The following is a 13,671-nucleotide window of genomic DNA, read 5'->3' on the forward strand; positions in this document are numbered from 1 at the left end:
AAGTTCTATCAATTGTTGATGTACAGTTTTTATTAATTATTTTAAATTATTATTATAATATTTAAAATTCATGAGTCTATAGACTTTATTTCTTCTAAATTATGATAATAAGTATAACAATAATGATTGTAATTTATTTTAAGTCTTTTGGGGGATTTTCTCTTTTTTTGTTTGACTAGGTTGAGATTTATTTTCTGTTTTTATTGGAAACAATAAAGAACAATATGTCAAAAAATGTCTCATTTCTCATATGTTTACCCCGGTTGTGTTGAATGTAATGTTTACAGTGCCTTGTTATGTTCCTGAACATTGAAGAGTACATTCCCTGGGTGTGCACTGAAATGTAGAACTTCAGGACTGCTGTGATGATAATATAAACGGTTTTATCATTTGGGCTTTGGCCATGAAATATAAAAGCACAGTCGCACGTAATAATTAGTTTTTTCTTCAGTAGTTATATCGAAGTCATCAAGCATGAACTGCATATGTTTTAGGGATGAAACAAATATATGAATCATTAAGTTTTTGCAAGGAATATATTAAATATGGTGGCAAATACAAAAAAGCAACAACAAAAACAGAAGAGTAAATCCTTTCAATAATATGTTTTAATCCTTTTCAACTTTTAAGTGTCAAAATGTAAAATTAAAACAATTCAGTGTTTATCCTTTTAACTGTAGCACCTGCATAAACTGTATAGTGCAACATAACGATTACCTCACTTCCGGGTAACCGCAACGGAAACACTTCTGGCATGCAGAAAGGCGGATCCCTCTCGGCTACTTTGCCTTTCAGAACTTCTTTTGAGCTTATTTTTACCTGCCATTCCTCGGGGGGTTGCGCCAAATCCAACCAAAATTCCTTTCTTAGGTATTAAAACGACATTTTTATTCAGTCGAGCTCTACGACCGTCCTCACACGCGACGACAGGAAGAGTTTTTTTCCAGCTATAGCTAGCTAACTTTTAACGCACTAGCATTTAACTTGACAACTGCCTGCAGCAGGGTAGCAGCGTCACCTGAGACAAACACAGGAAGATGGGAGATTTGGTGTGGGCATTGAAGACCGGGGACCTGGATGAGGTGGAAGCCAAACTGGTAACGGTAAGGCAACTGTTTTTCTTTTTGTCCAGTGAGTCGTGAGTGGCTGCTTAGCTAAGGTAACTAACGTGAGTTAGCAGACTGGTTAGCTAGCTTGCTAAGCTTGCTAGCAAGCTAAAGTTAGCTGGAGTTGGGTAATGTTAAGTTAGGTAATCTAACACAGGCAATATATTGAATATGGCTGGACGGAATCATAACGTTTTTTATTGTTTATACAGCTTTAGCTAAGCTTGTACTCGTTTCAAAACATTCAAGGTTGTCGTAACACCTTAGCGTGGACTGAGTGTAAGTCCTAATGTCAAGTTAGCACAGTTAGCAACACACAGTGCTAACTTAGTCTTGATGATAACGTTAAACAATAGTGGGTCAGTGTTTTGCTAACTCAACTTTAGCCGTATAACTATCGTCATTAACATCATACTTGGTGTGTTTAGTTCGGCTTTCCAAACGCTATCGTTGCCACTTTCCGCAGAAGGCAACCTGTTGGTAAGCATACCAACAACAACATCAGCTGGTACGTGGTGGTACACATTTTATGGAGACAGCTAGCGTTAACTGCTACCGTTGCGTTTCTTGTAAATTCAGCTGCATCAACCACAATAGTTGTTGACAACGCATGCGTTATTGGACAATGCGTGTTATTGTCGGTAGAAAGGTGCTGCGGGATAAGTGAGCTATCAACTTGACCACCACACGGGCCCGTGCTCTAGCAGTGTCTAGCTAGCTAGGAGGCTCTGCTACAGCAAATCCGGCGGCCCCCTCCACACTAGCCAACGTGGTTATGTTTTGGCAGACACTGATAAGAAAAATAATCTCCTATAAGTGCCTGTTAGGCCACACTGATTTCACTACAGAGCTTAAAGTGTCTTCTGCTTTTGTTGGAAAGATTAAAACCTGGTGTGTTTGCCTCTGCTGGGGGAGGCCATTTTTGCTTTAACATACAGTCCTTGATTAGGTTATTGTGAACGTTGATTTGATTTTAGCTTATAGTTGAATTAAACTACTGTATAGTTTTACTTGCAAACAGGATAGTTACACTATTATGCTTTATCAATTATTAGAATAGGCTATAATATTTCATATAGACTATGCATTCATTGAATTACCAGAAATCATGCTACTTTGTGATAGATAGATAGATAGATAGATAGATAGATAGATAGATAGATTTTGGCCATATCGACCAAAATAAAAATTTTATTGTGCCCATCTGAAAAGTGTATGTTCTAGGTCAAGTTTAAATACACATAAAGATTCCATCCAAACATAGACTGTCATTTTGTCATTGTTCTTGTCAATCAGTAGCCCGTTCGATGCCCAAAATCAGTCTCTTGAATGTCTTAACACTTTATCCTCTGTAAGCTTTGGTTAGTTTGAATTTGGTTAGTTGCAATGATTTCTGTCAGTGACCAGTGTTCACTGATGGTATCTTAAAGCCACTCTTGCAGTATAACTATATACCGTTCGTATAACTTATGAATCTAAAAGATGTTTTTTTTAGCGTATAATTTTTTGATAAATTGTTTATTTCCCAATATTTCAAATTGTGTGTTTTTCTGCAAAAAACGCTTTAGATGACAATAACAAAGTAAAAGGAATACACTGACTTCGGGATGTTTGAGATTATTTTTCTGGAAGGTTCCAGGACTGTGGGAATTGACAGGTTAGATTTTCAAAAAAATTGGAATTGGCCAAGAAAAGCGCATCTCTACTAATGAATGTTTTGTTACCCCAACAATTAGTTAGTCAAAGTGCAGTTTTTGAGAAAATGTGGAACTTGCAGCCACAGCTGTTACTGATACGTCTTCCATTAGGTATTGTCACTGGTGGGCCACCTGGCACACATTAAGCTGTATGTGTGGTTAATGGAACGAGGAAGGCTGGTGAGTCTGCCTGTCTTTTCTCTTAGCTCCAAGGCTGACAGTCTGAGGACTAACAGCATCACAGCAGGGAAGTGAAAGGCAAAGGATGGTGTATGTAATTGTTTGTCTTTTGTATTTCAGTGTGAGCGTGTATCAACAGTGAGCGAATGGGGTCCTCAGATCCCTCTTTGATGCATATTGTTGGCTTGTTCCAACACAGTATTCATTTCAGCCCTGTTCATGTGTTGTCTTTCTCTTTTCCAGGCAGACGATGTAAACCAGACCCTGGAAGGTGGGAGGAAGCCTCTGCACTATGCTGCAGACTTTGGTCAGACAGATGTGGTGAAGTACCTCATTTCAAAGGGAGCAGATATTAATGTAAGAGCCACAACAACCAACTACCATCACATTCGTTTTTGCATTCATTTGCATACTCTCCGGGGTTGCAATGCCCAGAAAAAATAACTGTTTCCATGTATGCTTCCCTTCATAGTCGAGTTCAAACAAACTGATAATGTCCAGGTTAACAATAGGCTTTAGGTAGTCTGTTAAACCCAGTTCATCATATGCTATTTCAGCTATTGTCCATTCTCTCATTCAACAATTGTCTATTGTTGCCAGACCTTTAGCCTGATAGGCCCTCTGAGCTGCAATAGTCTCTTCTGGTGTTGTTGTTGTAATAGATTGATCCGGATCCACTTAAAGGGCACTTACCCGTCCAACAGTATTGACATCATTTGGATGGAGCTCTATTGTAATTTTCAGCTTTTGCTAAAGGTCTCATATGCCTGTTCAGTAACCAGTAGAATTGTATGTGCAAGCAGCATGAAACTCCATTACACTTCTAGCCATGGAAAGAAAAAAAGCTTTGTGGTGTGTGTGTGAAACAATTTTGGATAAATAATTTACGGAACAATTTACAAAGCCGAGATGGTTGTCTTTTATTTGTACATCAATAGTGTTCTGTACTGTAGAGTTTCTAGGGTGCTTCCTGATGCTCAAAGCTCCCACATTAGCTTGGTGCATTTCCCCCGCTTGCCTGAGATTAGATACAACAGCTCAACACCATAACATCCAGCGGTCCGGTCTTCACAGACACAAGGATTTAAAGTTACACCATCATAAAGTCTTTGCTTTGCCTCCCAAGCCCCAATGTGTTTGAGCATTTCTCTATTTCTCTTGATAACCAGCTCTGCTTCTGGAACATTTGAGATAAATATAGCGTTGAAGTGCGCGTCTTGTCATTTCTCGCTATGATAAGGGAGAAGTAAAACCTCTCTCACAGGAGTTCTTTGTCTAAGTTATATTTGAGAAAAAGAGAGATGTGTTCTTGTGTATGAGGTTTGGGGTTGTGCTTAGGAACTGCAAATTTTTTTCTGTCTTCCTTTCATGCCCCCCCCCCCACAGGCTCCAGACAAACACGGGCTCACTCCACTGATCTCTGCCTGTTACGAGGGTCACACCTCCTGTGTCAAGGTCCTGCTAGAAAAGGTTGGTACTTTTATTTGATATGCATGCTCAAATCCTGCATCTGCACATAGAAGTGCCCTTCACCCCGCAGTGCATGTTGATGTGTCCGAGGCTCCATGCGAGTGCTGATGAGGTAACTCGCTGGACAAAAGGCCCTTTAACACAGTCCTGTGGAGGCTGTACTGGAATGTTCACAGAGCATGACGCAGTATTGCTGCTGTTCACTTGTTTTGTGTCGGTGTTTTGAAGTGGTTTCATTCATAGGTGCGCGGCCCTTTGCTGCGTCTAAATTTCTGTCCCATCCTTCAACCCCCAGCCTCCCTCAGTTGTTTATCCCTGGGACTATTTTAAATGCTACCTTAGTCGGATAGATGTGGGCATGTGTTCCCAGTTGTCACAGCTGTGAGGAGAGAGACAATACGGAGTCAGGCACAGCTGGCATACGCTGCAGAAATGCAACCGAATAACAAGCATACCATAATGAATGTCCAATCCGACAAGCGTCATCCGGCTGAAGAAAACGGATTAGCGGAGCTCCATCACAGTCAAATGGAAAGCCTCTTTTAATGGAGGAGCTTTTTTTTTTTTTTTTAGGAAAGCCAATGCCTCTTGTACACCTCACCTGAATGTTTGACTCAGAAGTATCTGCACAGCATTCATATACATATAAATGACAGATCTTCCACTCATCTGGGCTGGAGCTCTGTTTCCCCACTGCCCAAATGAGCCAGACTGCAATGGGATTGAGTCCCCTGTGGGCAGTGAATGCCACACAGATGAGGGCCACAATAGCTTCATGTCTATAAAGACCTTCTTTTAGTTCTTTGTCTCTGGTACACCTCTATCAATAAACTCTTGAGTCTCATTAGAATACAACAGATCTGTATAACTGACCACTTTCTGATTTGAGATCATCATTCTTTTTATAGCATGACCCAAATCACACACAAACCTTCAGTGGCAGTCGAGCCTATTGGTCACATGTTCCACTGCAAAAAGTGCAATTCAGTCTATTGCTTGGAACTTAAGTTACTGTCACAAGTTCAGCACCACTATGAGAGAGGAGCCTACAACGCCCGCATGATGCCATGTAGATGGCTGGCATGTGTTTACAGTCAAAGTCTGCTGCAAACCAGTATGTGTCCGTGAGCAGCTGTCTGTTCCCAGCCAGGCTAAATGAGGCGGGGTAAATGAAAGCTCCTCTACGGAGTTGTTTCACTGGTGGCATCATCTTGGCTTAACAAAAGTAATGGGAAGACGGGAGGAGGTGTTCACATTACCCATTAGGGAAGTCATTTTTTTGCACTCTATACAATCACATATTCATATTCGGGGCAGATTTTTCAATCAGTTCTCAGTTTCAACTGCACTTTGAAGCAGACGTTTCAGAAGAAGAAAAAAAAAAAAAAAAAAGGAAACCGTATCTATGTATGGGAAACACTGGTGTTCGTCTAGAGAGACATTTTCGGGGTACTCCACTGCTTACTTATTCCTGTTGGCATCGGATGTATTAATCCCTCATTTTCATCAACACATCCCCGGCCCTCGCATCAACAAGCCAGAGTCTTGCAAGCAATCGGCCAGCAGCTGGCCGGCAGCTGGCTACTGCTGTCAGCTGGCCGGCAGTGCTGCCGGCTCGAAGATAAACTGAAAGTAGCAACCAATGCCAACAGGAAGAAAATGGCAGTTTACTACCTCGTAAGTTCTTCTCTAAAAAGTTGCTTACGTAACACTGGTGAGCATTTGCAGGTACATTGCTCTTGACACAGACCTGTGGTCTATACGCTCTATTAACTTTTAAGTATTATTGTGACAACAAGATGGTAGAAAGTTTCTTGCTTGTCTTAGTTTGGTGATACCTAAGCCTTTTCTTGTAGCTACTGTATGTCTGCTCAGAATGAGGAAGTACAGGCTGTAGTTCAGACCCAAGACTGGATGACACAGTTTATGTGCATATCACACACATAGTGTTTGGAATTAAAACCAGCATACGGTCCCTTTTTTTTTTTTTTTTTATAAAAAAAATAATTCCAAGTCTTCATTATTGACTGCAGTCATTTTCCTTTTATTTCCCCTGCTACCAGTCACATATCCACAGCTGCAGTACATCTCCCTTTAAAGCCAGAAGCTCTTATACATCTGAAATAGGCAGCTATGCAATTACCACCCCTGCATTGGAATTTAAAGCCCCTTGGCTGGACCTTTTTTTTTTTTTTTTTAAAAGAAAAGCCTTTTGTCTGTGGTATCATATGAGACAAGATAGGCAGCCATAGCTCATCTGAACAGGGATTACGGTGGACGGCGGAGATATTACGCACTCGTCTCCACTAAGCACCAACAAGGATTTACACCCAGATGCAGCCAAAAGGTCGTCGGTCACCACAGGGACCAGATTTCAATACACCTCACCCTGGCAGCTCTAAAAACTCGCCATGTGTCTTAACATGCGATGAATAGATTGTCCCTAAGCCCCCCCCCCCCCCCCCCCCCCCCCCCTATTGACTGTGCTGCTGCATATCCACTCTGTCTGGCAGCACCTGTAGCTCAACAGCCACTACTTTTAAAAGTGGATAAAGGGAACCCACTGAGAATACTGAATTGGGACTATTCAACTTGTCTTGTGTTTTCCGACAAAATGGCTTGGTTCCCTGGTGCATCATGGGAGCTGACCCCTGCCCCCCTGACTGCGTGCTGTGCTGTTGTTGGCAATGACTTATGAAAGGCCATTTTAACCCCAATAGGTGACCCAGCCGTAAGATCTGGCGAGAGTGCCGACTACAGCCTGCAGAGGCCAGCCAGTTAATTTTTAGTCAATAATGAAAGGGCATGTGCGCATGAATACACACACACACACACACACACACACACACACACACACACACACACACACCTTCTATTTTTCTATGAGGAACTCTGTACATGACCCTTGACTAGGAAGAAATGCCGTATTATTTTGTATTTTAAAAGCCATGGCAACAATAGGCACTGTCCTGTTGTTGGCTTGGCTTTTAAACCTGACCCTATAAAGTCTCCTTTTTATTGTGTGTCCTCAATACAAAGGAGGATTTGCCATTTATTTTTCTCACAGTAGTCTATAAGTAAGAATTTTAAAGCATAACAGGCTGGTAGGCATCATCTTCCAATGGGCTTTGCGACACATAACTCCGACCACGAACATAACCCATTTCTTGTGTTGCGTCATATCTAAGGCGCAGCTGGAAGGAATTTCTTCAAATTTGGCACAAATGTGCTCTTGCTCTCGAGGTTTAACGGATTAGAATTTGGTGGTCAAAGGTCACCGTGACTTCACAAAACACCTTTTTGGGCCATAACTCAAGACTTCATATACTAATTACGATCAAGCAATTAATTGAGAAACTTATGTTTTGAGGGAAAAAGGTTAGTTGCAGCTCTGAATCTTCATGCGATTTGTATAATTTCTAAGTAATGAAAAGTGACAATGTGAACTCTAATCAGCCTTTTCCAACTTTGTGCAAGATTTGATGCAGCTCCCTCACCCATATCAAATGCATTCATTTCAACTAGACCCTAGCGGACACAGCTCAATACAGATATTGACCTTCCTTGGGGGGGGGTGGTTTTCACCGGGTCTTAAAGATTTGCACTTTTACAGATCAGTAATGTTTGACTGCTGCCAGCAGGTCGATGGTCGGATGTTAGCGTTGCATTTCAAGTGAGTTTTGAGCGATTCTCCGGCTGGCCGTATATTTGAAGACTTCTGCACGGGAGGCGTTTCAATTCCATTCTCTAATGGCATAATGAAAACTTAATGGACACTTTAGCAGGTCAGTGGCATTACGTTACTGACCCAGTGCTGCTTTGTGTGGCTCCATAATCCAGGTTGGTCATGCGTCTCAGTTTGACTGGAGACACCCTCGGAGGCCATTCTTATTATCATTAGGCCGCGTGTCACTTTGCCACGAGCTTCTCCTTCACTGGATAATGTTTGGACAGTGAGGTGTTCATGAGGAGCTCATTATTCAAGTTGGGGGGGAAAGCTCATTAATGTAAGTGGTGTCAGAAGTATGCCACTGAGCTGGATGTCCATTGGGGATGGCTTGGTGTATTCTAAGAGTATGGGCCACGGATATTATTGCAACTCCACCATAGACACTCATAGTGATTATCAATCTGTGGCAGACCCTCGAGAATACTGTTTCGGGCATTATGAGTGGGTGTTACAAATATGATGGTGGACACAAGTTATGCAATTGTGCCCGTCAGGTAGACGCCTTGTTTGTCCCGAGGCAAGCGTAGTATTGATGTTGAAAGGGCTGGTGTAAAGGCAGGTAGTTCTGTTTCCTGTTATTTAAATGAGGCCTGCAGAGTCCGTTACCAGGTATGGTCTTGAACCAGCTACTAATGGTGTCACAACGCTTCCTGTCCTCCCCTTCTGCTCCTGAACTCGCTTCAGCAGAAAGCACAATGATTGGTTAACAGCTATAAATCAGTCCGCAGCTTTTGGAAACATTTAAAGTGACACTAGAAATATTTTTACTTAAGCATTTCTTTTTTTTAACATCTGGATAAAACAACACATTTAATTAGAAAAAAATATTCAAACTATCAGAATGATTCTGTTTCCCCAGGATTCTGACCTGTTTTGTTTCTGACAAGATACATTCCGCTGAAGGAACCCTCTGTGTATTTGAAGATAAAATAAAAAAGGAGGATGATCTTTTAATATTCTTTTTGAAATAGGAAGACCTGGACATCAAAACCATCTGAAGTAGACATCCAAATCCTGAGTAAACAACAGCCGAAGCTCCAGGAAGTTAAAGGTCTCGACCAAGAGATAGCAAGGCACATAAAGTAACCCCTATAAAAGAAGCATGTTTTTGGTTTTCCGGTAGTCAGATGTCATTACCTTTGGACAGAGCTAGGCTAGCTGTTGCCCCGTTTCCAGTCTTTTTGCTAAGCTAAGTCGCATTAGAGGCCGTAACATTTCGTGTACAGCTGTGAGGGTGGTATCAATCTCCTCTCAGAAAGAAAGCCAATAAACGTGTGTCCAAAATGTCAAACTTATATGCAAGTATGATCCTGTAGAATTAGTTTAAACCACTGTTTTCTGTTGTTGAAAACCTCAGGGTCACCAGTTGTCATTGTTGGACCGTTACACAACCGGGCTTTAACATAACATAACATAAGTGTTGACAGGTGAAGCATGTTATGAATTTTTACGAAACCGTCTCTTGCGTCGTCTTTGGTCTCCTCACCAATTAGAGTTGCAAATCTGACAGGTTACCCGCTCAGCCCTGGTAAATCTCTCCTGCTCGGGACGCGCTCTGCTGCTCCTGTGGCATGGAAATTTGCACCCAGACAACCATCCTCACAGGGCCGGGCACTTGAACTGGGTCGCATTGTTTTTGATGCCCTGCTTCTCCACGCAACAATAGACTCTCTCTGCCTTGGCGCTGTAAGCCCTTTGCTAAGAGGCTAAAGTTGGCAGGCCAAACAAAGGGACGTCTCTCCACCGCATGCCCCTCCACTCCTCCGTTGTCCATTAAGTCTCTTGTCACTGCGTGTGCATTCAATGCGTTGCCCATCTCATTCTCTCTCTCTTTTACTTATGTTGTTTTGTCCTCTGTAATCTGAACGATTGTGTCCACTCACAGCTCTTTTACATTCACGCCGTTATCCCTCAGAGCTTAAATGAGTCTGTCTCTGCTGCTTTATTGTGCATGTGCTGTTTGGATAAAGACAGACTGACAGGCAACGTGCTGCGTGACTGATTTAGAGGAAGTTTCGCAGTTAATGTTTTGTTAACATATAAGGATAGCTGATGAATAAGGGTGTGTGGCCATAGGCAAGACAATTGTAGGAAGAATTATAGACACTGATAAGCATTGTTGGCTCTCCATGGCAACGTTTGACCTCCCAAATATAGTCCCTCTCCACCCCAGGAACTTCAGCAGGGGCCCAGGGACCATTTGATGAACTCAAGAACCTTACCTGTGTGTTGACCAAGATCTAAACGTAGTATCTGGGCCATAGAGAGCCAAAGTCCTGACTCTCCTCTGTTCAGGCGTCTGCTATTCTAAGATTGGGAGGGGGTTCACAAAACACTCCCCTCTGATTGTCCGGTACCTGGCTCTGTTCGGTTGCAAATGGGCAGAGGACATACATTGGCATCATACTGTGAGGGAGACTTTGTGCACCTTCTTAGCATATTTAATATTCATGTCCCACTCTCCTCCACAGGGAGCTGACAAAGACCGAAAAGGACCGGACGGCATCAGTGCCTTTGAAGCTGCCGAGGACGCTGCTATAAAGGCTCTGCTCAAGTGAGACACCACAGTGTGGGAGGTGGCTGGACAGGTGGGTGGACGGACGGACGGACAGATGGATGCAGTGGTCCCCTGACAGAAGATGGACTTGCCCCTTTTACCCCGATCAGCATCTGTCTTAACACTGCTTTTGTCTGTTTGTTAGAGGGTCATTTGTCTGTCTGGTGATTTTCCTTTACCATGTTTATTTTTCTTTTCTTTCCCCCCAAGTTTGTTGGGATAGGGTTTTCTCTTGTTCTGGCCTCTGTTTGTAGCCATGTAACAGCAGGACTTGTCAATTATGTCTCCCTTAGGGACCAAACACTGGGGGAGCGCTCTTGCATCTGGATCCTAAAATCACTGCTCTGAATAGAACTCACACTCTGTAATGTAAACGCAAAGCTTAGCACTTAAATACACACCTCTCATTTTGCAGTTCTCTCTTGGAAATCAAATGGTAATAGATCAATAGTGTGTTAACATTTTTTTTATAACTTCACTATAAGTATTGTATGGCCAGGACTTAATCTCATGAAATAAACAGTAATTGCACTGTACTATACTAGATCGATTGAAAAGAAACGTAAAGTTGAATTATATTTACCTTTCATTATTTGTGGCCTCTTCCTCCACCTTTCTTTTTTTAATAATAAACAAAACTGTTCCTCCAATTATAAAATTTTGGAAACGTTGGTTGAGAGAGAGATCCTGGGGTCAAATTTTCCTTTTCTACTTGGCATATCACTTACATATCAAAACAGTGTTTTTGACCAATCCTTGCGTTGGTAATGCATAAACTATATTCTGTATTCTTTGACGAATCACCATGCTGGTTAACTAGAAAGACTTGAATGTTTCAATTTTAAAATCTGTTACTGAATCCCTTTTTTGAAGCAACATTAACGGCACAAAATAGAATAAGGAATTCTAGAAATTTGTTGGTTTTTGTCATCCCTGGAGTGAGATGTCAGAGTGATAATTCCTTTTTTGTTGCAGCTTCTCTGTGTGTTTTTGTAATTGATGGGCTCTGGGGGCTCTGTGTGATGCGTAAGTCGGGGTTAGAGTTGGAACTGGATGGTGGGGGCTCTTAGCGTTCCCCTTGCCTTGGATTTGGTTAGAAGCCCTGCCTGTTTCGCTGCATGTCAAAACTGCCTCTGCTTTTCTGCTATGAAATGGTCGCTGGTCCTCACTTGGTTGCTTTTAAAAATGAATTACTACTATGTAATGGACAAAAAAAAAAAAAAAAAAAAGATGCTCTTGCTGACTTTGTTGTGACAAAAAGTCTGTAAAAACAGAAATAAAAATATCTATAAAACATTCTGACACCTGGACTTTATTTGACAACGGAATCAAAATGGTTGGGCGGGAAAGCTTTCGTAATGTTTCCGGATGGTTAGCTTGGAAAGAAATTAGATTTTGAAACAAAGCATCCTGATGGAAGAAAAGAAATATGCTGCAGTTATTTGACAGCTGACAATTGCCACCTTGTACAAATGGAACTGCCACTCAGTCCACATTTTTCCAGTACTATTGGAATCGGATGAATAACGGGTAGAGTTCAAGGGACATCACGCTGTTTGACAAATTTGTCCCTTAGTATTCTGGTAGCCTCAGGCTGTGTAATCAGTGTTTGTGAACTGAAGCAACTCTGTCCCAAACTGTTCTGTTATGGATCAGACTGACTTTACCTCCCACTAGATTTGTCTGAATGTCTGGCTCCATATTTTTATCGGAAAGTCAGTTCTAATGCAGAAAAATCACCACTATCCACAGAGAATTATGGCAATCATACCAAACATTGTTACTTTCAGATGTTCATTTTGTGTGACGACTGCATCACATATTAAACTCGTGGCTCATGATGAGAGAAGTGGAACCACAGTGAGGGAATTACACTGTCAGAAATTAATTATCATATGCCACTTGCAAAATTTGCATTTGGCACCTGTTATCTGCTGTATTGTTTAGCCCACAATGCACTCTGGAAAACAAGATTGTTGAGGGTCAAAGTCCTTTTATCAACCAAGTGTTGAACTTCATTGTTCCAAGAGGAACTACAGAGTTGTTGTGAAGGGTTCTGCCCTGTAGAGGAGGAGCTCAGCGTGATTTGGCCTTGTAGTTCACCAGAGGGAGCATCCTGTAACCAGATTTTATTTTTATTTTTTGAAACGAAATCAAGCACACAATCAACCATCCTACCTGATAAATTGCTCTGGGCTCTGACCAACCTGGCAGGAAGTCAAGGGTTCCTTTTGTGGTTCTTGGGTGTCTGTAAATCCTAGTTGCACACCTGACAGATGATGTATTTGCAGATAAGATCTGCCTTGTATAAAGGATAAGATTGAATATATATATATATATATATATATATATATATACACACTTTTTCCAGCACTTCATTGTACCGTCACACTTGCGTTGAGTCAGAAATAACACAATCACCCTGGCACATTATGAATCTTTTTCGGAAACTGTCGGATCGCCACTACAATTAATAATAAAGTTTGATAGAGCTCGTCCACATGACACGAGTCGGTAATGACGGACCTGCCGAGAGGTCCGTCGGGTAGAGGAGAGTGTGTGAAATGAACAGAAGCATGTAGCGTGAGGTGAAGAGCTGCATCAGGTCCTGTCAGAAGGAGTCCATCCAGAGGGAAGCTTCAGACTGGGACGCAGAGAGAACGACCGGTGGCGTGCTTTGGTTATCACACGGACACATGCCTCTCTGGGCCGCTTGCCGTGTTTGTGCACACGGGCCGGAGAACAAATACAGATCAATTATTGCAATGAGGCCAAACATCCAGATAAAGTGACTCGGCCACGTGTTGACAGCCTTGTGTCCCCCCCCTTCCCAACCCCACCATCTTATTCTTGCTCATTTAAATTACATTCAAAGCGAGGGACAGAGGAAAAACCGAGGTCTCTTATCTGACTGGGACATTCTAGGAATAT

At 42.0% G+C, this 13,671-nt stretch overlaps 1 protein-coding gene across 1 annotated transcript; it reads left to right on the top strand.

Annotated features, from left to right (window-relative positions):
- The first annotated feature begins 738 nt into the window (after positions 1 to 738).
- On the top strand, positions 739 to 12,036 carry mtpn (myotrophin). Its single transcript, XM_068717287.1, has 4 exons — positions 739 to 1,103; positions 3,227 to 3,340; positions 4,370 to 4,453; positions 10,655 to 12,036. The coding sequence occupies exons 1-4, from the start codon at positions 1,038 to 1,040 to the stop codon at positions 10,739 to 10,741; spliced, it is 351 nt and encodes a 116-aa protein (XP_068573388.1). The 5' UTR covers positions 739 to 1,037; the 3' UTR covers positions 10,742 to 12,036.
- Positions 12,037 to 13,671: the final 1,635 nt, after the last annotated feature.

This window comes from Cebidichthys violaceus, unplaced genomic scaffold (genome assembly GCF_023349555.1).
Source record: "Cebidichthys violaceus isolate CVI_PGR_0920_01 unplaced genomic scaffold, fCebVio1.0.p SCAF_21, whole genome shotgun sequence".
NCBI lineage: Eukaryota > Metazoa > Chordata > Actinopteri > Perciformes > Stichaeidae > Cebidichthys > Cebidichthys violaceus.